Source organism: Aotus nancymaae, unplaced genomic scaffold, assembly GCF_030222135.1.
Source record: "Aotus nancymaae isolate 86718 unplaced genomic scaffold, 86718_ANA_hifiasm-v0.15.2.pri h1tg000027l, whole genome shotgun sequence".
In the NCBI taxonomy this organism is placed as follows: domain Eukaryota; kingdom Metazoa; phylum Chordata; class Mammalia; order Primates; family Aotidae; genus Aotus; species Aotus nancymaae.
In genome coordinates this window covers 216500-238182 of record NW_026988440.1, presented here as the reverse complement: position 1 = coordinate 238182, position 21683 = coordinate 216500, and the positions used below count along the sequence as shown (strand labels likewise).

Sequence of the window (21683 nt, the reverse complement as noted above, 5' to 3'; positions counted from 1 at the left end):
CTTAACGATGATTTTGCAAAGGCGATTTCACCTTGGCTTCAGACCCACCCCGGCGGTTTCACTGCGCCCTGTCCTTCCAGTCACTGCCACTAGGTGGAAGCAGAGACAGCACCGTCTAGATGGGCGGGATTATTACGGGCTCACTGTCAGAGAGAACATTCTTGAGGCTTAAATCCTGAAAGTCAGCCTGACTTCCAAAAGTCTTTGAAAAGCGTTTGCAAAATCAAATCAATACTCCAATAACAAGATCCACCTCAACTTTGTCTCCACCCAAGGATGCTATGGCAACGCAGGTTTCAAACGTGCTTTGAGAATAAATGGAACAGGTTCCCCCGTGTCCCCACTCGATTTGCGTTTTCCTTTTTATTACAGTCAACCCCTTTTGTAAATATTGTGACACATCTCTCTATTCCACTGAAAATATCTCTTTCAAAGGCACGTTAGGAAAGATTCAATGCCAGGAAAATATGAAGGATCCTCCTGAAACAGTTTCTCATGTTGGGTTTTAATGAACATTTTGATTTTTAAAATCCTGGAACTCTTTCGGTGTGGGCTTAGCTTCCCATTTTCCGAACTGAAATATTCTCTTCCTTAACCTTCGCATAAATCCAAGTTTATAGGTTTTCTTACTTTAAATTTTTATTTAGTTTTCTGTTTTGGTGACAGGGTCTCCTCCTGTCACCCAGGCTGGAGTGCAATGGCACAATCATAGTTCACTGAAGCTTGGAACTCCTGGGCTCAAGAGATCCTCCTGCCTCGGATTCCCAAAGAGCTGGGATTGATTATAGGCACGAACCACTGCAACCCACCCAAATCTAAGTTTATACTAAAAGATAAAATGCCAACATTTCAGAGAAAATGAAAGTCACAAAGTTATCGCAGTCTCGAGTCACTGTCAAAACTTTGGTGAGGAATCTTCCAGGTTTTCCCCTATTTAAAATACATATTAACATTATGTAAGTGATATTAGGGGCACTTTCGCCCAGGCTGGAGTGCAGTGTAAGGATCTCAGCTCACTGCAACCGCTGCATCCTGGTTTCAAGTGATTCTCCTGCCTCAGCATCCGCAGTAGCTGGGACTACGGGCGCCTGCCACCACACCCAGTTAATTTTTGTATTTTCAATAGAGATGAGGCCTCACCACGTTGGCCAGGCTGGTCTCGAACTTCTGACCTCAGGTGATCCACCTGCCTTGGCCTCCCAAACTGCTGCAATTACAGGCGTCAGCCACCTAACCTTTTAGAAAAGGTTAAAAGTATGTTGGGCACATCTTTTCACAGCAATACTTACAATGGATCTTACTCTTTTTAATGACTGCATAGTGTGTAGCTGTTCTTTGGGAGACGATTGAAATATGCTTTAACCACCGGGTGCTGTGGCTCACGCCTGTAATCCCAGCACTTTGGGAGGCTGAGGCTGGGAGGATCGCGAGGCGGGAGGATCACTAGGAGTTTGAGACCAGCGTGGCCACTATGGTGAAACCTGTCTCTATTAAAAAGACAAAAATTAGCCTAGTGTGGTGGCGGGCGCCTGTAGTCCCATCTCCTCTGGAGGCCAAGGCAGGAGAATAGCTTGAACCTGGGAGGCAGAGGTTGCAGTGAGCCGAGACCGCCCCATTGCATTCCAGCCTGGGTGACAGACTGAAACTCCGTCTCAAAAATAAAAGTAGTATCCTTCTGGAGATTTATACTTTGTGTAAAACAAAGCAAAACAAAAACCCTGTTCTTGGGCCCAGGAGACACACCCTGACACATCTGGAGGAAGAGGATCATGCTGTCTGCCACTCACCCTGACAGGCTCTGAAATAACAATAATAGCCGTATATTTACAGACTCAGAGAGAGAGAAATCTATGGTAAAAATGTTCAGAAGTAAAACTAGACAAACGGCAAAATTAAGAGAAATAATAAAACTACGTATTTTAAATTTTAATCTCTCCTTTACTTCTTCTCTCCCCTTTTCTTTCTATCTCTTCCCTCCTTTCTTCAACACACCCCTTCACCCTTCACTCCGTTTTTCACTCTCTTCACTTGAACTCGGTGTATTCCAGCCTGGAGGCCAACACACGTGACCGCGTCCTCCTGGGGCAGGTCAGGGAAGGGACGCGAGGCGGCGCTGTCTCCGCATTCTGTGAGCCGAGCGCCCTGGGCCCCGCGGGTCTTGTATCATTTCAGTGAAGGTCACTGCAGTCTTTGATGGAGGGTGTAAATTAGGATCCTCACTGAAGTGGCGAGACCCTGAGAGGCTTTTTCCTGGTCCCTTAGTTGTGGGTTTTTCCTGCGGGCGATGAAGCCTGTTTTCATCAGAACAGCCTAAAGGCGGGCGATGCCTTCCTGGGGTGACAGAGCAGCAGGAAGCGTTTTCGGATTCTAGAATACGTGGGCGCCCGTGGGAGGGGCTGAGGTGCATTTCCCTACTCACCCGCATCCGAATCCACCGCGGTGCTGTTTCAAGCGAGTGAGATTCCAGATCTCGCTCCACACCGGACTCGGAATTCCTGCTTCAGAGTCTGCATTTTACAGCGACTGGTGTGAGTGCCCCAAAGCTAGAGACCAGAAGCCTAAAGGCTCGGCCCTCCCCAGCCCAGAGCTCCGTTATTTCATTTCTTTCTTTCTTTGTTTTTTGGTTGTTTTTTTTTTTTTTTCTTTTTCCTTTTTTCTTTTTTTGACGGAGTCTTGCTCTGTAGCCCATGATGGAGTGCAGTGGCACGATCTCGGCCCACTGCAACCTCCGCCTCCCAGATTCAAGTCATCCTCCTGCCTCAGCCTCCTGAGTAGCTGGCACTACAGGCGCCCGCCACCACGTCCGGCTAATCTGTGTCTTTTTAGTAAAGATGAGGTTTCACCATGTTGGCCAGGGTGGTCTCGAACTCCTGACTTCATGATCCGCCCGCCCCGACCTCCCAAAGAGCTGAAATAACAGTTGCGAGCCGCCAAGCCCGGCCTTTTTCGTTTGCATATTAGTAAACATTTGTCATTTTCCGTAGACCGGGGCGGGGCGAAAGGTGATCCTGGTTCTCGCAGTGAACTCTGGGCCGAATTATTCAAATCGCCTGCGGGCGCCAAGTGCAGCCCCGCCCTAGGTTTTGTGAGGAACCACCCTGGGCCGTTTCTCTTTCTTTTCCCGACCTGTCTCTTTAGCGGTTTCTCTTTCTCTAGCTGCTGTGGCGCCTAAAGTCGGCGAGGAGGAAGTCGCCTCTGTGCTCGTGAGTCCAGGGATCTAAGCCGGGTGCTAAGGGAGAAAACTTGGTTGATGGGGCAGAGCAGAAGGGGCTGGAAGTGGGGTGGAGGAGACTAGAGGTGGACAGAAGACCTGGGAGGCTTGGTGGGGGAGGAGATGCCAGGCCTGACCGCTGAGAAACTTACCTGGAACTCAAGACCATCTTGGCCTCCCCTGACCCTGGAGAGGACTGGATTTATGTTTCCCCGCAACCACTTCTAAATGCCTTGGAACAAACTTTGCATATTTATTATTATTATTGAACTGCGAAAAGTCTTTTGGTGGGTGAGCTGAATGAGACGCTTTGCTGGAGATGGCACACAGAGGAAGTCCTGGAGGGAGGGTAGACACCGAGGAGGGAAGGACTTAGGACCTGCGTCAGCAGAACTGGTTCCATCTCCCTCCCTACCTTTCACTAGGCTTATGATCTTTAGCAGTGAAAATAGTCTCCCTAAGGTGGAGACAGGACTCCAGTCCCCACTGTGCTCAATAAATTATAAGGATCAAAATAAATTATCGGGGAATGTGGATGGGAAAACTAAGAAATTGTTAAAATTCTTAAATACATTACATTTTCATCCACAGAAAAGTGTAGGCTAGGGATCATAGGATAATAGTAATGACAGGTATAGTTCAACTTAAAAAGATGTTTGGGAGGCTGACAAAGAGGAAATGGACACAGTTCCTGATCCTGGAGGATTCATAGTCTAATGGGGGAGGGTAGAAGATGGCAGATGACAGCTGGGTGTGCTGGCGCTTGTCTGTAGTCCTAGCTACTCAGAAGGCTGTGGTGGGAGGATTGCTTGAGCCCAGGCATTGGAGGCTGCAGTGAGCTAGAATCATGTCACTGCAATCCACCTGGGTGACAGAGCAAGACTCTTCTCTTAAAAAGAAAAAAGAAAAGAAAAAAAGATTCAACACAGGGCACTATCTGTACCATGAGAAAGTTGAAACCAGGGCCTAGATCAGGAGTTCCAAAGCTTGACTACACACTGGAATCACCTAGGGAACTTTAAAAGATACTAAGGTTTAGGTCCAACCTAGGTTTACTGATTTCACTGGTTTGGGCTGTGGCCTGGGAACATGGATATTAAAACTCTCCATGTGGTTCTCTGCAGTAGCTAGGTTTGAAGACCACTGGCTAGACGCCCCAAAGACTAAGAGATACGAGCTGGAGACAAGGCAATTCTCTTAGTAGAAAGAGGCTTTCCGGACAGCATTATTATTATTGAGAATTGAGAATTCATATGCCACATAATTTATCCTTTTACAGTGTACAGCTCAGTGGCTTTTAGCATAATCCCAAGGTTGTGCCACCATCACCACTAACTACTTGAAAAACTTTTCTTCCTTTTTTTTTTTTTTTTTTTAAGGCTAGTCAAGTGAAATAGTGGGAGTGAGTAAGAAACAAAGACATCCATAACTGGTTGTGATGAATTAGTTGTAAACACCACTACACTCAGACCAGCCTAACTGGGAAGATTTTGAGGATATGGTGTGCTCTGATGGGTTTTAAGGCAGAGGTGACAATGACCTGGAAGAGGGACGCGGCTTAGGCAGTGGCATCCTGGTGGGATAGGGTGAGGAGATCCCAGAGCCCACTTTTACTGCAACCCTGGGGAGATGTCACCAGACAAATGGGGGTGGTGCCAGACAGCAGGTTTTGGCAGCTGTGGTTTCCATGGTAGAGTGGAAGCATCATGTGTGACATTCAGCAGATGGGGCGCTGTGGGTGGCTTGGGGCACTCTGGTTACAACTGGGGCAGGCACAGTGTTTAGGAAGCCGGTGCAGTAATCTAGGCTGAAGGGAGGGAAAAGCCTAGACTAAGGCAGTCGCTGTGGGATTGAAACAGGGTTGGAGGAGCTGCCTTTGACTCCTGGAGATGAAGGGGAAAGAGGAGATCAGAAAGGACCAAGGATGGTGATGCTCTTAAGAGAAACGGAGTGATGTGGTGGGAGACATGTAGAGAGTCCTTGTGGATCTGTCACATTGGAGGGGACTATGGTCCCGGAAGTACAGATCTCCTAAGGCAGGCTAGAAAAGGGAGTCTGGAGAGAGCTTGGTGCTATAGTGAACCATGGGGAGCTGCGTTCTTGGCCCTGTAATCACCCAGGGACTGAATAGAGAGGCGGCCCTGCGAGACCTCAGACAGAGGATATTAGGAGGTGAAAGGGGACCTGGCTTCGAGTCTAAGGGAGGAGAAGGAGATTCTAAAGCTGAAACGTCTAAGAGAGTTTGTCGTCTGAGCGGTTCTCCTGGGGCAGGTGCTTCTGAGAGGCAGAGGTGGCTGAGATCTGGAAACAAGTCTGCAAATCTGGTCACTGGTCTCATGACCAGTAACGCTGTGCGCGGCTGAGGGAGTGTGTTGGGAGAATAACTAGGCGTTGTCTGTCCTGGAAGGAACAAGCCAGTGAGAGCCGGCCTGATGGGGCGACCGGCGAAAGGGGTTTGGTGAGGCGCGCGCTCCTTGGGGTGGGGGTGCGGGGATGGGTGGTGGCGATGCAGGGAGGGCGGCAGGGCCCTGGCCGTGCTCATCAGGTTGGAGCTGTACTCTCAGCTACTCGCAGCTGGTCCCCGCTTTTAGCTGCGCTTCCGCGCGCGCTCCCACTTTTCAGGACCCCAGTTCTCCCTGGCTACACTTCCGCACGTCTCACGCCGCCCGCTGAGCGCGGCCCCGCCCGCCCCTCTCGTGATTGGCCCTAAGTTCCGGGCCTCAGTTTCATTGGATAAGCGGTCGCTAGGGGGCGGGGCAGGTGGCTAAATTTCCGCGCGGCCCTCTCCCGCCCTCGATTTTGCCGGCCGCTGTTTAAACTGCTGAGAGGGTGGCGACGTCGGGGCTATGAGGCTGGGTCCGGTCCTGCTGTTTCTGGCCGGCGCCTTCCCTTTTGCACCCCTGAGAGCTGCCGCTGGTGAGTGGGGTTCCTGGCGGTCCTCGGCGGTGCGGGAGCGGCGGGGCGTTTCCGGAGGTCCCAGTGGGTCGCAGCGAGCGCGGTGCGGTCCGGGCGGGACTCAGGTGCGGGGTCGGGGGTGCGGGGAGCTGGACTCGGCCCGTGGCGGCCACACCTCGGCCCTGCTTTCCCGTCTCTTTTCTTTCTTCCTCCGGACCGCGCATCACCCGCGCCTGCCTTTTCCTGTCCTGCACTTGCTCTCCTCGCCTCGTCTCGGCCTCCTCTCACTTTTTGGACAAACCAGCCCTTCTGAGACCCCTGGGGTCCCAGGCTATACCCCCACCCCGGGCTGCTCCTGCGAATGGCATTTGAGAGCCCTCCCAGCTCAGCCCCTAGGGCAGCCACATCTCCCGGTGCTGGGGGTGGCTCTCAGGTCCCTGAAGGCCCGTCCTCTCCCCGGAGCCGGTGGGTTCTCAGCCGGTGGAGGGGGAGGGTCCTCTCCTCTCTCACAGCCCATCCCTACTAATGACCAATGATCTAAGGACCACAGATTCCCTGCCCCTCCTCCCTGTTCATCTCAGGGCCCCCTGGGTCCTGTTGCCCTCCCAGCTTCCTGCTACCCCTTCCTGTCTGCAGTTCTCTGATCCATTTCTAGGGTGTCTTCTGCCCTCATCCCCTACCCCCGCCACAGCAGGTCCCTCCTGCCTCCCTTACTGGTTTTTCCTACAAGCACCCTTCACCCATTGCTGTTCCTATGCCTCCCACTCCCAGCTGTCCCTGACCCTAAGTTTCTGGTGCTGCCTTTTGTCCGGGAGTCTTCCCTCCATCCCACTCCCCTCCAGACCACCCAAGGGGAGCCCTGGTGCCAATGACAGTTGAGTCTTAGGCAGGACGCAGAGCAGCGCAGATGCCCCCTCCCCTCCAGTGCAGGTGCCTGCTCTGGGCCCTGCCTCACGGTGGCCCCTTCCCCTCTCCTTTATCCTCAGCCTCACCCTCTTGAGAACCCCACCCTCCAGCCCACAGGTGCTGGACCATACCTCCCTGGTCCCTCCGCCCCTCTCCACCTGGGGATCTTGTGTTGCTCCTACCTCTTGCTCACCTGCCTTGGGCCCTCAGCAAGTTCTCATCTTTCCCAAACCCCACCCCCGACAGAGCACCCTCCCCTCCTGTCCTCACCCCAACCCAAGTTCCTCCACAGTCACTCCTGCCCCACGCTCACGCTGCCCTCCAGTTCTTGCTCTGCCCATCTCCCCTCCCAACCCAGATCTAAAACAGGCTTTTGGTCCAACTGTTCCTTGACCTTCATTCTTTTCTTTTGGTTCCTTGACCCCAGTGGACTCTCACTCCCTACCTAAAATCACATACCTAAAATCTTTGTTTTACCTTCTCTGGGGTGACTGTTTCCCCTCCAGCACTACTTTTGGCAGGCCCTTCCTCAGGCTGGGAGACTCCCCATCTACCTTGGATTTCACTCTCTGGCCAGCACCCCTACCCCTTCCTTTTTTTTTAATTTTTAACTTTTGTTTGGGTATGTAGTACATATATATGTATATATTTATGGAGTACGTGAAATAGTTTAACACAGGCATACAATATGTAATCATCACATTAGGGTAAATGGGGTATCTATCACAACAAGCATTTATCTTTTCTTTGTGCTACAAACAATCCCAATCCCATTATGCTCTTTCAGTTATTTTTACATGTACAGTAAATTATTGTTGACTTATCCTGCTGTGCTATCAACGAGATCTTATTCATTCTAACTATATTTTTGTACCCATTAACCATCCCACTCCCCCACTCCCCCACTCCCCACTACCCTTCTCAGCATCTGGTAGTCATCATTCCATTCTCTCTCCCCGTGAGTTCAATTGTTTTCACTTTTGGCTGCTGCAAATAAGAAAGAACGCGCAAAGTTTGTCTGTCTGTTCCTGGCTTATTTCTCGTAACATAATGATCTCTGGGTCTTTGCGAATGACAGGACGGCTGAATAGTACTCCACATACACATGTGCGCCACATTTTCTTTATCCATTCGCCTGTTGTTGGACACTTAGGTTGCTTGCAGGTCTTGGCTATTTTGAATAGTGCCTCAATAAACATGGAAAAGTAAATAGCTCTTTAATATCCCAGTTTCCTTTCTTTGAGGTATATGCCTAACAGTGGGAGTGCTGCAGCATATGGCAGTTCTATTATGTTTTCAGTTTTTGGGAACCTCCACATTGTTTCCCATAGTGGTGTACTAGTTTACACTCCCACCAACAGTGTTCAGGGGTTCTCTACATCCTCGCCGCATTCCTTATTGCCTGTCTTCTGGATAACAGCCATTTTATCTGGGGTGGGATGACATCTCATGGTAGTTTTGCTGCATTTATCTGATGACCAGTAATGCTGAGCACCTGTCCATATACCTGTTTGCCATTTGGAAGTTTTCCTTTTGAGAAATTACTATTCCGATCTTTGACTCATTTTTAAATTGGATTCTTAGATTTTTTTTTTTCCTATAGAGTTGTTTGAGCTCCTTATATGTTTCTGTTACTAATCCTTTGTAAGATGAATAGTTTGAAAATATTTTCTCCCATTCTTGGATGGTCTCTTCACTTTGTTTATTGTTTTCTTTGCTGTGCAGGAGGGTTTTTTTCCTTTCTTTTTTTCTTTTTTCTTCTTTTGGGAGACAGAGTCTTCCTCTGTGGCCCAGGCTGGAGTGCAGTGGTGCAGTCTTGGCTCACTTGCAACCTCCACCTCCCGAGTTCAAGCAGTTCTCCTGCCTCAGGCTCCTGAGTAGCTGAGACTACAGCTGCACATAGCCATGCCTGGCTAATTTTTGTATTTTTAGTAAATATGAAACCGTGTTGCCCACCTGGTCTCGAACTCCTGAACTCGGGCAATCCACCTGCCTCAGCCTCCCAAAGCGCTAGGATTACAGGCGTGAGCCACCATGCCCAGCCTATTTCCTTTGCTGTGCAGAAGCAGTATCTGATTGTGGTTTTGATTTGCATTTTCCTAATGACTACTGATATTGAGCATCTTTTCATGTGTTTATTGATCCTTTGTATATTTTCTTTGAAGAATTGGCCATTCAAGCGTTTTGCCCATTTTTCCCCCACAAAGCCTCTCTTGGCTACTTTGCCCATTTTTGAGTGGGTTGACTGTTTTGTTGTTTTTGTCAGACTACTTTATGTATTCTGGAAACTAATCTCTTATCAGATGTATGATTTGCAGTATTTCTTTCATTTCAGGGGTTGATTGCTTTTTCGCTCTACTCGTGCCCTTTAATGCATAGATGTTTTAATTTTCGTGAGTCCAGTTTGTCAGTTCTTTCTATTCTGCCTGTGCTTTGGTGTCATATCCACGAAAGCTCTGTCAAATCCTGTGTCATGAAGATTATCCCCAATGTTTTCTTCTAAGAAATTTTTAAATTTTAGTTCTCAAGTTTAGAGTTTAGGTGTTTCATTCATTTTTGAGTTAATTTTTGTATAGAGTGCAAATTAAAGATGCCATTTTATTTTATTTGAACATCCAGACCCCCAGCACTATTTGCTGAAAAGATGGACTGTTTGAGACCCTGCCACCTGCCCGCCCCAGTGGACACTAGCTGGTCCATGCACTTGCTGTCCTGGGGCCTTGTCATGCTGTCATGCCACTCTTCCACTTGGACCCAAGCCCACACCATTGCTTCCCTCTGGGATACTGACCCCACTATAAACTTCCCTGGGGCTACAACCTTCTTGCCCCTTGTGCCTCATGACCACCCCCTCCCTTGCCCCACCATGCCCATGATGAGTCTTTTCTCGAGGCAGCTCCCCTTGTCTCCATCTCACTGTCACCTGTGCACCACAGCCACACTGGACATGGATTGCTCTGAGCCTGAGTCCCTTCCCATTCCACGCCTCCCCTCTGGCAAGACCTTCCTTCCACCACTGCCTTTATGTTCCTTCATTACCCCTGCAGAAGAACCTCTCCCTGTGGCCCCTTATACCCTTAGGGGGCCTGTGGCCACCCAGCCCTGGAACCTGGCCTACGAGTTTGCTATCTCCATTCCCCCTTCTTCCAATCCTCAGTCCCCTCCTCTATCCTCCCAGCTTCCCAGTTTTCCTTGTATATGAAACTCTCATTCTTGTCCCTTTGCCCGTGTGCATTTCCTGCCTCCTCAGGAAGGTCGGGACAGCAGACCTGTGTGTTACGCATCGATGTGAAGTTACTTCCAGGTAGAAGTTTCATCTATGATTTTCTCTTCCCCAGAGCCCCACAGACTTCATTATAATCTCACAGTGCTGTCCCGGGATGGATCTGTGCAGTCAGAATTTCTCGCTGAGATACATCTGGATGGTCAGCTCTTCCTGCACTGTGACAGGCAGAAATGCCCTGCAGGGCCCCAGGGACACTGGGCAGAAGCAGTCCTGAGAGCTGAGACCTCAAACACAGAGATCGAGGACTTGAGAGAGAATGAGAAGGACCTCAAGATGATCCTGTCTTATAAAAAGGGGCAGAAAGGAGGTGAGAATGGGCAGGGAGGGGCAAGAGTGACGGGAGAGGCCTTTTCCAGAAAATTTAGGGGCAGAGAGCAGGGACCTGTCTCTTGCCACTGGATCTGGCTGGGGCTGGAGGTGGGAAAGGGGGATCAGTGGAGCTAAGCAGGAAGGTGAGCCAGCACTCAGCCAGCACAGGGAGGCACAGAGGAGAGCCAGGGAGGGGTCCCCGCTAGACTGAGTTCCTCACTTGGGCGCGAAGGTGAGGGGTTCAGGAATGGAGAAGTCACTGCTGGGTGGGGGCAGTCTTGCATTCCCTCCAGGAGATTAGACGCTGTGAGATACATGAAGACGGCAGAACCAGGGACTTCCGGCATTTTTACTATGATGGGGAGCTCTTCCTCTCCCAAAACCTGAACACTCAGAAATGGAAAGTGCCCCAGTCCTCTGGAGCTCAGATCTTCCCTATAAACATCACAAATGTCTTGAAGGAAAATGCAAAGAAAGCTGACACTGTGCTGGCAGACTGCCGGCAGAAACTACAGGGATATCTGGAATCCCGGGTGTGCGTCGGGAGAACAGGTACCGACCCTGGGCAGGGGCTCTCCTCTCCCTACAGTTCTGCTAGAGTTGCCTCACTCCCCAGCTCTGAACAGGAAAACCTGCCCAGTGCTATGGATGCAGGCGTTTCCTGTTGGCATATTGTGTCCTGATTTTCCTCTCCTGTCAGAGCCAGTGGGTCTGGGACTGAACCATCCAGTGTTGGAATCTGGGAAAGCAGGAGGTCCTCCGACAGAATCCTGAGCCTGGGATGGGTGGCAGGCAGGAGAGGAAGCCTTCAGGGACAGGGCTGCCCCATCTGCCTCCCACCCTGCCCATCCCGAAGAGTTCCCTCCCTCCTGGCCCCAGACCCAGGAGTCCACCCCTAACATCCCCCTCCTCAGCATCATTGTGGGGATCCCAGAACTTAAGTCTGCAGTCCCAAGGCCCATCCTCCTGCCAGCCCTAGAGGAATTGGGCCCCAGTGTGCGGACAGGCGTACAGAAGGTCCAGGGTCTGTGAGTGCTTCAGCCAGAGCAGAAACAATGGAGAGGACCAGCCCTGTTCCCTGCATCTCCCTTAGAGGGGAGCAGGGCTTCACCGACTCTGCGCTTTCTTCTCCAGTGCCCCCCATGGTGAATGTCCCCTGCAGTGAGGATTCAGAGGGCAGCATCAACATGACATGCTGGGCTTCCGGCTTCTATCCCCAGAATATCACACTGACCTGGCGTCAGGATGGGGAATCTTTGAGCCATGACGCCCAGCATTCGGAGGGCGTCCTGCCTGATGGGAATGGAACCTACCAGACCTGGGTGACCATCAGGATTCGCCAAGAAGAGGAGCAGAGGCTCACCTGCTACATGGAACACAGTGGGAATCACAGCACACACCCTGTGCCACCTGGTGAGCCTTGGGTGACCATGGAGAGGGTCAACTGTGGCTCTGCCCAGTGTATAACAAGTGCCTTTTTTCAGGGAAGGGGCTTGTGCTCGATAGTCAGTGGACAACCAATCCATATGTTCCTGCTGCTGCTGTTTCTGCTATTATTGCTGTTGTTATTGTTGCTGCTATTATTCATCTCTGTGTCCGTCATTGCAAGAAGAGAACATCACCTGCAGAGGGTCCAGGTGAGAAAAGGGGCAGTGGCTGGAGATAGGAGGGCTCCTGTGTGGGCACTATGGTCCCCTCATTGCTCCTGCACAGATAGGCATTTAGGTTACCAGGCTTCTGGAACAGGCGTTGGAAGTTGAGGTATTTGGGAGGGGAACAGGAGCCACATCTCCATCTACACCCCTAAATCCTTCCCAAGTTTGGGCCAGGGAATGCCCTCGAATGTCTAGCTGTGGCCTCTTCCTGCTGCAGGTGAGCAGTGGGCAGCAGGATGGTGCCTGCTCTGTCCTCATCCCAGTCTCTCTGTCTCTAGGGCTCACTAGGGCACATCCAGGAGGGGTGAGTTGGGAATCACATGCGGAGTGCTGAGGGCCTGGATGATCACAGCCTCAGAGGGAGCAAATAGTAAAGACAGCTGTGATCTGGGGAGGGCTAGAAACTGGAGAGGAATCTGAGGGGAGGCGGTGCCCCTAGTCCCTTCCTCTCTGCATCCCTCTCCCCAGTTTCTCCAGCTATTTGTGTGGGGAGACACCAAGGAAAAGATACATGAGGCCCAGACTGGGGGCCCTGCCTGTGCAGGCCCTTGGAGGCCCTCTTGTAACATGGAGGGTCCTGGTCGCACACAGCCATCTCTGTCCACTTTGCAGCTCCCCGTGCGCCGCCTCCAGGAGCTGCATCGGGGCTGTCATGTACTCTGGGTCACTCGAGGCCATGCTCTTTCGAAGTTCCCACCACCTGGACTCCCTGAGTTTCCATGCAGATGATATAGACAAGTAGATAAGCAGATGTCTGTGGGCGATTTGAGGAGCAGGGCCCAGCCCCTCATCAGGGCAGCTGCGGTCCCTGTTCTCATCCTACCTCAAGTGTTTTCTTCTCCATTCCTGGGGACCATGTTTCTGGGGCTTTGGTCTGTGCTCTGTGGCCTGACCTTGCCCTCCCTGAGGCTATATCCCTTTCTCAAGGTGGTCACTGCCTGGTAAGTTTGGAGTAAGGGACGGTCAGAATCATTTCCCCCACAGTCAGGTTGTTTGACAGGAGATGAAAAGAGAAAGCAGGAAGTTTTGTGTTTTTGCAAAAACTGAGGCAGTGCAGGGGACAGTGAGGGGCTGGGGCGTCCAGGAGACCTGGGTCTTTCTGTCATTTCCCCACTTCTGTGTAGCTTGTGGTAGGCGTGGTGGTTTCTCATCGTTCAACCTAATTGCACTGTCTGCCCCTCAGCCCTGGGCAGATGGGAAGGTTCATGCCCTGCCCTGCAAGAGGGCCCTGTCCAGGAGGCACCCGCAGCAGGGGCAGAGCAGGTGTGTGGTGGCTCCTGCTCTCACCTGTGTTGTCTCCTGTAGAGGGATTGTCAGTTCTGGTTTTCTGTGAGCTTAATTGGTTTCCTCAAAGGTCATTGGGGGTTTGGCCAGGAAAAGGGTATGAAAGTCATGTGCTAATGTCTCAAAATTCCTGCTTTCAATGTTGATGTCCCATAAAGATGTTCATAATTTCAGCTCTATGATTGTGATAGAATTTCCTCTAATATTGATGTTGTAAAGCATATTAAATGAAACAGGAACTCAAATTTGGAGCTCCCTCTCCAGGAGGGTCTGTGTGGGAGATGGTGGCTGTGGCAGTGGCAGTTCCCAGGTGCAGCGGGTGGACAGAGGCAACCTCAGGCTAAGGGGTCCCCCCTACTCCACATGGAGAAAATCCCTTGCGGGTTGCAAGGGCAGTGTCCTGGGTGGAATCCCTGCTAGAGACAGAGCAGGAAGGCCTCACAGCCTCACCAAGCAGCAGCTATGGGGTGGAGCTGCATTTCCAGGGGTAAGTGGACCAGGCAGGAGCAGTGGTGACTCAAGAGTAGGTCATAGGCCTGGGTGGTGCTGAGGGTCAGGGGAGGCCGGGCCTCCTGAAGCAAGTTGGGGGTCCCAGGGTCAGGTGCAGATCCTGTGGCAGCCATGTCTTTCCATGCTGAGCCTGCTGGGCACCCCCAGGCTTCTTGATGAGGTCCCCAGTTAAGAGCTGCCAGCTCTGGGCTGGGAGGGAAGGAACGCCGAGCCGCAGGTATAGGGCAGAGCCCACGGTGAGCAGGCTGGTGTGCAGGTGCCTCTGCAGGTAAAGAGGGCCTGGGGACTGACGGCAAGGGTCAGGGCTTCTCTTTGGGGAGGCCTCTCACTCTGACAGGACTGGTCAGGCCTGAGAGGAGGGGAGGGCACTGAGTTCCCTCTTGCATCTTGTCCTTTAGTCTTGGGGCCCTTTCACTCCCTGCCCGATGGGTGCTGATGTTGATGGAGTTACGTGAGGGAATTTGCAGGGACTGGGAAAAGCTAGTTGGGAGGAAGAAATATGTAAGGGCCTAATTTTCCCTCTGAGAAAGGTAGAATCTGATTTTGGAGCAACTGAAGAGAGAAAAGTCGTCAGGGAAGAAACACAATGGAGCATTCACTGGTTTCTCTCTTTTCTCCAGAGCTCGTGAGTCTGCAGGTCCTGGATCAACACGTGGTTGGGACAGGAGACCACAGGGATGCCGCACAGCTGGGATTTCAGCCTCTGATGTCAGCTCCTGGGCCCACTGGCTGCACTGAGGGCGCCGAGACTCTGCAGCCAGGCGGCTGCGATTGAACTCCCTGCCTGGATCTCACCAGCACTTTCCCTCTTGGTGCCTCAGTTTCCTGACCTATGAAGCAGAGAACATAACACCATTTATTTCTTGTTGTCGGAGGGCACAAACTGTTAGTAGGCATGAGGTGCTTGCAGCTGTGCCATATTAGTTGGTATCATCATTTCCGTTGTTTTTCTATTATTATAATTTTTTTTTTTGAGAGGAAGTCTCACTCTGTCACCCAGGTTGGAGTTCAGTGGCGTGATCTCGGCTCACTGCAACCTCTGCCTCCCCAGCTCAAGCAATTCTTGTGCCTCAACCTCCCAAGTAGCTGGGATTACAGACGCACACCCCCACATCCAACTAATTATAGTATTTTTCATAGAGACCGGGTTTCGCCATGTTAGCCAGGCTGGTCTCAAACTCCCCACCTCAGGTGATCTGCCTACCTCAGCCTCTCAAAGTGCTGGGATTACAAGCAGGAGCCACCAGGCCCAGCCTATTTTATTATATTTTAATATATTACATGTACAGTAATTAGAATGTCATAGGTGAACTTTATGAGTGTCTTGGTGATGACTCCTCCTGACCAGCCTAGGACCAGCTTTCTTGTCACCTTGAGGTCCCCTCACCCCCCATCACAGTCTTATGCATTATTCCACGTCTACTATGTGTGCAAAATTTTATGCTATACACGTTAATGTTTAAATAGACATTTCTGGTCTGTGTTTTATTTCATGCGTCTGGGAGTGGATAAAGCATGAGGTTCAGGGGAGAAGGAGAGGTCTGTCTCAACGCCTTGACACAGCGTGAAAACAGTCTCCCGTCCTTATCCCCTGTCCCTGCTAGTTTCCAATGACCCACAGATTCACAGCAGAACAGAAAGGGCTGTGAAATGATGGAGGTGGGACATCTGGCGCCAACATTCAGGGGCAGACCCTGTGGAGGAACATCTGCCCTGAAGAGCTGGAGCCTTCATGTGATGACACAGAGCTGAAGTGTGACATCAGGGAGGGGATAGAGAGTGCTTCCAGGTTTTCTGACTTTGAAGAATTTGGGTCAGTCAGGTTCTGGTGTAAAGTGACTGCTGGGGAGGTGTGGACTGAATTAATGAAGAATAAATGAACCAGGAAAGTAGATGAGTAAGAGGTGGGGTATTCCCCACCCTGTTTCTTGATGCCTCCTGACTGCTGGTCTTGGGGCTCACAGATGAGTGCTGCACTTGTTGCTCAAGGCAACCTCAGACCCACCCACGTAAGGCCGTCCTGGCAGAGAGTGTAAGGGTGACGCCTGTGAAACAGACTCAACGTAGAGATGGGCGTCCTCCTTGCAGCAGGAGTGGATCCAAGACCTGCCTGGAAGCAAGAGAAGGATGAGGGACTCTAATTGGTCCTGTTTCCTCCCACTGCCTGGGTTCCCAAGGTAACCAGTAAGGGAGCTGGGGTAGGGAATTCATTCATGTGCTATTTATCCAGAGATGTGTTTATTGACATTTTCTTCTATGTTTTTATTCAGGGTTGATGTCATTCACACATTTATGCATTTATGACATATAATTAATAGTCGTATATTTTAATTAACTCTTACACATCACATGTCGAATTCAGTTCTCACTGGGTATAAATTTTCATATTCATTCCAGTTTTTGTTAATCAAAGTTTAATTGCCCATAATTTAAAACGTCAAATATTTGCAAAGGATTTCTCTAGAGAAATGATTCTTCTCTGCATCTTCTCAATTTCTGCCTTCCTAGAGGCAACCATTTTCCACCTTTTTAGCTAAGTCTTCCAACTTTTACTTCCATATGTCTAAATACAACTCCTTCATTAACACTGCTTGGTTTTCAGTTGCAGCCATTGACTGTTGCACAGCACAGTGGCGAATGCAGTAGTTCGTCGCACCTGTTCCCTTGCACTCTTCCCGTGCTTTCATCTTCCCGATGTATTTCTATAGGAATCATGTTTAGTTCAGCCATTCCTTGTTTCTTTTTCCACGACTACTTTTCTCATGTCCGCTTCACCACTTTTCACTTCCTGAACAACAATTTGTTCTTCCTGTAGTTAAGACTTGCCTTTGTTTTTGTTTATTTTATAGACAGCACTCATTAAACCTGATATTTCTTCTATGCGTATTACTCTTTTAAGAAGTTACAGACTTTGGATATTCCACTTTACCTTCTTGGAAATGTCCCTCCTGGGCCTTCCGGCAGCTCCCATCTGGACTGGAGGCTTCTACCTATGGAACATAGTCACCATCCTAGGATCTCCCTCCACCACCATCTGGGGTGGTGCTTTACATGCAGTGGAGCCACCTGGGGTCCTGCCAAATGCAGACTAATTCAAGATGTCAAGCTGGGGCGTATGAGTCTTTTGTGCAGTTTCAGGAGGTGCTGATTTTGCTGCTTCATGGATGTGTGTGTGTGTGTGTTTGTGTGTGTGTTTGTTTGTTTGTTGTTGTTACTGTTGTTTTTTATATAGAAACAGGGTTTCATCATGTTAGCCAGGTTGTTCTCAAACTCCAGACCTCAGGTGATCCACCCGCCTCAGCCTCTCAAAGTGCTGGGATTACAGGTGTGAACCACCACACCCGGCCATGTGTATGTGTTTAGAGAGAGAGAGAAAGAGAGAGAATCTTGCTTTCTAAGCCAGGCTGGAGTGCAGTGATGCCATCATGGCTTACTGCAGGCTCCACCTCATAGGTTCAAGTGACCCTCCCACCGCATCCTCTTAGGTAGCAAGGACCTGGGGCCACATCCTAACTTATTTGTAATTAACTGATGCACTTTTTTTCTAAATTAGTAACAGGGCTAAGCATTTTTTCATTGTGGCAAAAAATACATCACATAAAATTTACTATCATAACCCTTTTTAAGCATACAGTACCATAGGCCAGATGTGGTGGCTCATGTCTGTAATCTCAGCAATTTTGGAGACTGAGGCAAGAGGATCACTGGAGGCCTGGAGTTCAAGACCAGCCTGGGGGAAGTAGTGAGACGTCGTCTAAACCAAAAAAATAAATAAATAAAATATACAGTAATATAACAGTATTAACTGTAAGCACATTGTGGTGCAACAGATCTCTAGAACATTTCACCTTGAAAACTGAAACTCGGTGCCCATGACACAAAAACGCCTCATTGCCTATAGAAGTTTTCCCTGGCAACCACCATTCTACTTTCATGTTCATCAAGTCAGACTGTTTCAGACACCTCACATAAATGGAAATATGCAGTATTTGGAGGCTTTATTGATTGGCATATTCCACTTAGCAATGACCTCAAGGTTAACATATGTTGCAGCATATAACAAAATGTTCTTGTGTTTAATGTTGAATAATGTGCCATTGTCTGTGTATAGTCACATTTTCTTGATCTAGTCATCTATTGATAGACATTTAGGTTGCTTCCATATCTTGCCTGTTGTGAATAACGCCGCTATGAACATGGACATGCAATCTTTCTTTTTACTTTTGTATCCCTCCTCATTTTGGGGCAATTAATCTTTCAGTAGCTTTTTCTGAAAGCACATGCTGAAAGTACATTTGTGTGTTTCAACATATCTACTATTATGTTGCCTCTCTCCAGGAAGAGAAAAAAAAATGTATTCAGGTGCTCGTTGACATAGCGTTTAATGGTAAAGAAAGAAACAGTGTAACTGTCCAGTGCTGAGTCTCAGCATCCTGCAAGTTCAGAACTACGGTGAATACAAAATAAAAAAAGGTCCTTCCCAGAATGAGAGTCACTCCTGTATGTGGTGGCCCTGGGACCACAGACCTTCCCTGTCACACCTCTTCCATGAGGGTCCTTTCTGCAGTGACTGTGGTGGTTTCCTATTTCACTTGACCCAGTGTCCTGACCCAAGAGACAAGGTGTGTCTGCAGCTGTGCCCACACTTGGAGGAAACCTCGATGGTGTCCGTACATGAGAGACATTTACTCATTACAGGTTATTTTATTATTTATTAAATATGTATTTTGATTGTGTTTTATTGGCAGCACAATAAACCAGAACACAGTGAACCTAGAAATCACATCCACTTCCTTGTGTCCAAAAGTCCTTCCCAGGGAGTTGGCAAAATGACAGTCCCTGTTAGAATTGAGGATCCAGGGAGAACCAGACAGGCTGGCAGAATGGTTTTTATTTGGAACCTGGAGGATAAGCAATAACCTCTCTCCACCCTGAGGCGGAGCCCCAGCACCCACCTCCTGGGTGCAAGGGCAGCATGGTCCATCCTCTCCCTGTCCCAAATCAAATACAGCCCTGAGATCTGCCCATCTTTCCTATCTGGGATTTCTGCATTGCACATCACCCTGAGTCAACTTTCCAGTAAAGCAGAAAAACGTGAAGTTGGACCATGTTGGAGGAAGAATGGTGTCATCGTCACCTCTGGAGAGATCTCTGTCACTGTGTTCAGGGAAAGGACCAGCCTCACTCCCCGTGCAGAGAGGAGGCTCTGGCTGTGATCGGACCTGTAACCAGGTGGGCCAGATGTGTTGATGGATGATGCCACTCAGCTGCACAGGGCTTGGTCGTAGAGTCCCTGTACAAAGTGACCACGGTGGCTGGGGTGGACACTGCATGAGCACAGCAATTGACTCGCCATTCACCAAGGCTGACCTGGCAGCTGCCACTGCTGAAGACCCAGCCTACCAAAGGCAGCTGTTTCTTTGAACAGGGGAAAAAAGCAGGCAATGTCAATTAGGAGCAAGACAGTGTTATGACAGATAAATATGTTATGACAAAACACACTAATAAATACACATGATAAACATATGTTATGACAAAATAGTGTTATGACAGATAAATATGCCACTGCAGCTATAGTGGAGACGTAAACAATTTTGAATTTATAAAAACAAATTATGTCAAAGGAAAATACTTTCTACAAACAAAGAAGTTAAAACAGTTGTAAAATCCTATTACTGTTCAGCCATATCAAGACTGTTTCACAGGGAATTTCTACTAAACCTTCAGGGAAGGTTATTGGACTTATTTAACATATTCAAGAGAATGGGCCAATATATGGAAAGCTAGAAAACTCACTTTATTAGATATGAATAGTGCTCATTCTAAAGCCAGTTAGGGAACAAATAACAAAGAAACATAATAGAAAAATCACTATTAATAATTAGGTGAAAATAGATGAGAAAAACAGTAGACTGTGTCCATCAGTGTGCTATAAACTAATTAAATTTCTTGACCAAGTTATGTATCCCAAGATTGCAAGAATATTTAAATCTTTTAATGCATTTTAGCACTTAATCCAATAATTTAAAAAGAGACTATCATATTTCCCTAGATCAGAAATCGCTGCAGATGAAATTCCCCAGAAGATGCCCCTCAACAGTGGACTGGATCAAGAAAATGTGGTACGTGTACACCGTGGTGTGCTACCCAGCCACAACAAGTACAAAATCATGTCCTTCATACCAACGTGGGTGGAGCTGGAGACCATTATTCTAAGCAAATAATGCAGGAACTGAAAGCCAAATCCCACATATTCTCACCTATAAGTGGGAGCTAGACATTGTGTACACACGGACACAAAGAAGGGAACAGCTGACACTGGGGCCTACTTTAGCAGGGAGGGTGGGAGGAGGGGAGGATTAAAAAACTACCCATCGGGTATTGTGCTGATTACCTGAGTAACAAAATTATCTGCACACCAAACACCCGTGATACGCAATTTACCCATGTAACAAACCTGAATGTGTATCCCCTGAACCTAAAATAAAAGTCGAGAAGACAAAAGAAAAAAGATTTCCGGATCAGATTGAGCCCACCTAAATAATCCAGGATAATCTCCCCTCTCAGTGTCTGTGGGGATCGCTCCAGCGTTGAGACCACTCAGTGTCCCCGCCATAATGGAGCTTGAGCCCAGACACGTTTCCCACCCCCTGGACGCAGTCGAGACCAGTGAAAGAGAGATTTAATAGAAGTTTGAGTTTGCAGAAGCCTATTTCTGGTCCACTGACCTAAAGGCTGGGTGAAGGCTGTGTGGTTTTACTAGGCATTGTTTCTTGAAGTACCTGCTCTGGGCTAGTTTTATGACTTTGTTTACCCTCTATTGATGGGTCCCCTGCTTGTTCCTGTGACTGCTATTTGCAAAGTTAATGGGTCTATTGCCTCTCTGATGACTTGCATAGATCATTAACATTTTAACTATAGGTTTCCTTACCCTGACAATGAGACCCACCTGTGTGACTTGATTGTACCCATTGTGTGTTTTCCACTGCCTAAGCTTGTAGCCGGATGGCTCTCTCTTCCCTTTATTAAGATAATAGCATCTGTTCTGATAATTGAGATGGGACTAAGAATGCTTATGTAAATGAGGTGGGGCAAAGAATGTTCCTGTAAAATGAGGTAGGAAAAGATATATACACTAACTCAGTGTACAATAAAGTTGCCGGTTTTAGGCATTGCTAATTGGGAACTGCCTGGCCAGCCCTCCAGACTCCAGCTGTCCTGTCTTTTCTTTTCTTCCGCGCACTCTCTCTTCCAGGTATTGGGACCCTCTTGCAGGCCAAGAGACCCCGGCACACGTGCCGCTCTCACCGGCCCCGAAAAGTGTCCACACCCTAACCATATCTGCAGTTCCTTTTGTTATGTAAGATTATGCAACCAAAGGTTCTGGAGCTTAGAGTTTGAATATATTTGTGGGGCCATTATTCTGCCTACTACAATTATATGGTGGCTGAATGAGGTTTAATAGTCTAATTAAACTCCTAGAAGATGAAAGGAGAGTGACTAAAAGGAGGTATTTAACGAGGTGATGGCAAACGATTAACTAAAGGTCTACACAGCCCGTGAATGAAAGGAGATCCACATCAGCTCAGACTGCACTGGAACTTCAGATGGTAAAGACAAACAGTGA

General features: G+C 48.9%; 1 protein-coding gene across 2 annotated transcripts; it reads left to right on the top strand.

Moving 5' to 3' along the window:
• The first annotated feature begins 10482 nt into the window (after positions 1 to 10482).
• On the top strand, positions 10483 to 16936 carry LOC105708305 (MHC class I polypeptide-related sequence B-like). 2 transcript variants are annotated; one of them, XM_064380576.1, is made up of 5 exons: positions 10483 to 10605; positions 10884 to 11159; positions 11742 to 12020; positions 12092 to 12244; positions 14677 to 16936. In XM_064380576.1, the coding sequence occupies exons 1-5, from the start codon at positions 10572 to 10574 to the stop codon at positions 14829 to 14831; spliced, it is 897 nt and encodes a 298-aa protein (XP_064236646.1). In that variant the 5' UTR covers positions 10483 to 10571; the 3' UTR covers positions 14832 to 16936. The 2 variants fall into 2 exon arrangements, with proteins under 2 accessions (XP_064236646.1, XP_064236647.1); XM_064380577.1 differs by lacking the exon at positions 12092 to 12244.
• The last annotated feature ends 4747 nt before the right edge of the window (positions 16937 to 21683 follow it).

Excerpts from the sequence above, each read along its gene's own strand:
- LOC105708305 (XM_064380576.1), top strand. The coding sequence starts at position 10,572 with ATGATCCTGTCTTATAAAAAGGGGCAGAAAGGAG. Across the intron at positions 12,021-12,091 it reads CACACACCCTGTGCCACCTG|GGAAGGGGCTTGTGCTCGAT; the intron begins GTGAGCCTTGGG and ends GCCTTTTTTCAG. Across the intron at positions 12,245-14,676 it reads ATCACCTGCAGAGGGTCCAG|AGCTCGTGAGTCTGCAGGTC; the intron begins GTGAGAAAAGGG and ends TCTTTTCTCCAG.